At 43.3% G+C, this 1804-nt stretch overlaps 1 protein-coding gene across 1 annotated transcript; it reads left to right on the top strand.

Annotated features, from left to right (window-relative positions):
- The first annotated feature begins 209 nt into the window (after nucleotides 1–209).
- On the top strand, nucleotides 210–1415 carry LOC145980914 (uncharacterized). The gene has a single exon (XM_083113999.1). It carries the CDS (start codon nucleotides 210–212, stop codon nucleotides 1413–1415), a length of 1206 nt encoding a protein of 401 aa, XP_082970125.1.
- Nucleotides 1416–1804: the final 389 nt, after the last annotated feature.

Genomic DNA, 1804 nt, shown 5'->3' with positions numbered 1-1804 from the left:
TGGATGAGCCTATCGCAAATACACCGGCGAAATCGGAAGAAAAAAAAGTTGTCGGCCGTGGTATTCCTCTGCGTGGCCACACCCGTGAATTAGTATGTGCAGTGCGAGATTATTTTGAAAAAGAAAGAGAAAATAATGGCCCTTTGCTTCCGTTTAAAAAAGTGATTGAGAGAACAGCAGCGGCTCTGGGAATTAGCAGAACTTCCGTGATGTCCATCGGGAAGGAAAAGTCCCGCTTAATGGAGACAGACGTGGCAGCCACAATGTCCACTCCAGGTAAGAAACGGCCACGGGACAAACCTGTCACCAAACTGGACGTGTTTCAGAAGGACGCAATCCGGCAGCATATTTATCGGTATTACGCCAGGAAAGAGCGCCCTACCCTTGGGAAACTAGTGAAATCGTTAAGAGAGGAGGAGTTGTTCAGTGGCGGTAAAACTTCATTGGGGGTGGTGCTGGATAACTTAGGGTTTCGCTGGGGGAAGTACACCGGACGAACTATTTTGATGGAGAGGGAAGACATCGTTGCCTCCCGATGTCGTTTCTTGAGGGCAGTGCGAAAGATAAATTTCGAAGACATTGTGTGGGTGGATGAAACCTGGGTTAACGCAGGTCATTCGACCCAGCGAGGGTGGACTGACGACACCACGAAAGGCACGATGCCAGCTCCTACAGGAAAAGGGGAAAGACTGATTTTGTGTCATGCTGGCACTTGCGAGGGGTTCATTCCAAATTCTACATTATTGTTTAGATCTAAGAAATCGGGCGATTATCACGAAGACATGGACCACGCTCGGTTTTTCAAGTGGTTTGAGGAATCGCTCATCCCTAACTTAGCAAGGCCGTGTGTCATCGTGATGGATAATGCTCCGTACCATACGGTGAAAATAGATAAACCTCCAACAATGGCCACAAAAAAAGATGAAATTATTCAGTGGCTTTTGCGCCATGACATCCCGGCTTCCCACGAATTGAAGAAAGCTGAACTGATCGAGCTTGTTAACATAAACAAGCCACGGTTCCCGCAATATTACGTGGATGAACTTGCGAAAAGAAGTGGTCACCAAGTGTTAAGACTGCCACCCTATCATTGCCACTTTAATGCCATCGAACTCATTTGGGCGCAAGTGAAGGGACATGTGGCCAGAAAAAACAAAACTTTTAAAATCAATGAGGTGACAATTCTCACACAGGAAGCTCTTGTCAATGTGTCCGCAGATGACTGGAAGAAAGCCGTCCAACATACCAGAAAAGTAATAAATGACGCGTGGTTAAAGGAAGGGCTTCTTGAGGAAAATGTGGACAAACTTATAATAAGTCTTGGCGGAGACGAAGATGAAGATGAGGAATCTGATCAATACAATTTCGTCGAAATGATGGAAGACTGTGGAGTATTTCCCCTTGAGAACAAATAAGGTGCGTTTCATATTTTCATAGTGATTGATATTTGTATGTGTGTGTTTTTGTTCGATTTATAAGAAATATGAAGCTATTAACGCCTTCTCCTTTCGAAAAGGATTTTGAGCAAAATTTACATTCATTACTACTTTTGTTAAATAATACTACATAAATGAAATATTCGATTATGAAGAACGTGTAATATCTCGAGTTTTATAACGTCTTTTTTAGTCTTTTAGTTGAAACTTTTGAATTTCTCAAAATTTCGGGAGGGAACTGCAGCCCCATGAGAACCCCACACCCCCGACCCGACCACCCATTCTATATTGCGTAAATTCTGAATTCAACCTAAATTCATGGATGTTACTAAACATGCTGTAGTTACTCTTGTGGGGATATCAGTAAA

Source organism: Lepisma saccharinum, chromosome 28, assembly GCF_977018435.1.
Source record: "Lepisma saccharinum chromosome 28, izLepSacc3.1, whole genome shotgun sequence".
Classification (NCBI taxonomy): domain Eukaryota; kingdom Metazoa; phylum Arthropoda; class Insecta; order Zygentoma; family Lepismatidae; genus Lepisma; species Lepisma saccharinum.
This window is presented reverse-complemented; position numbering and strand designations above follow the sequence as displayed.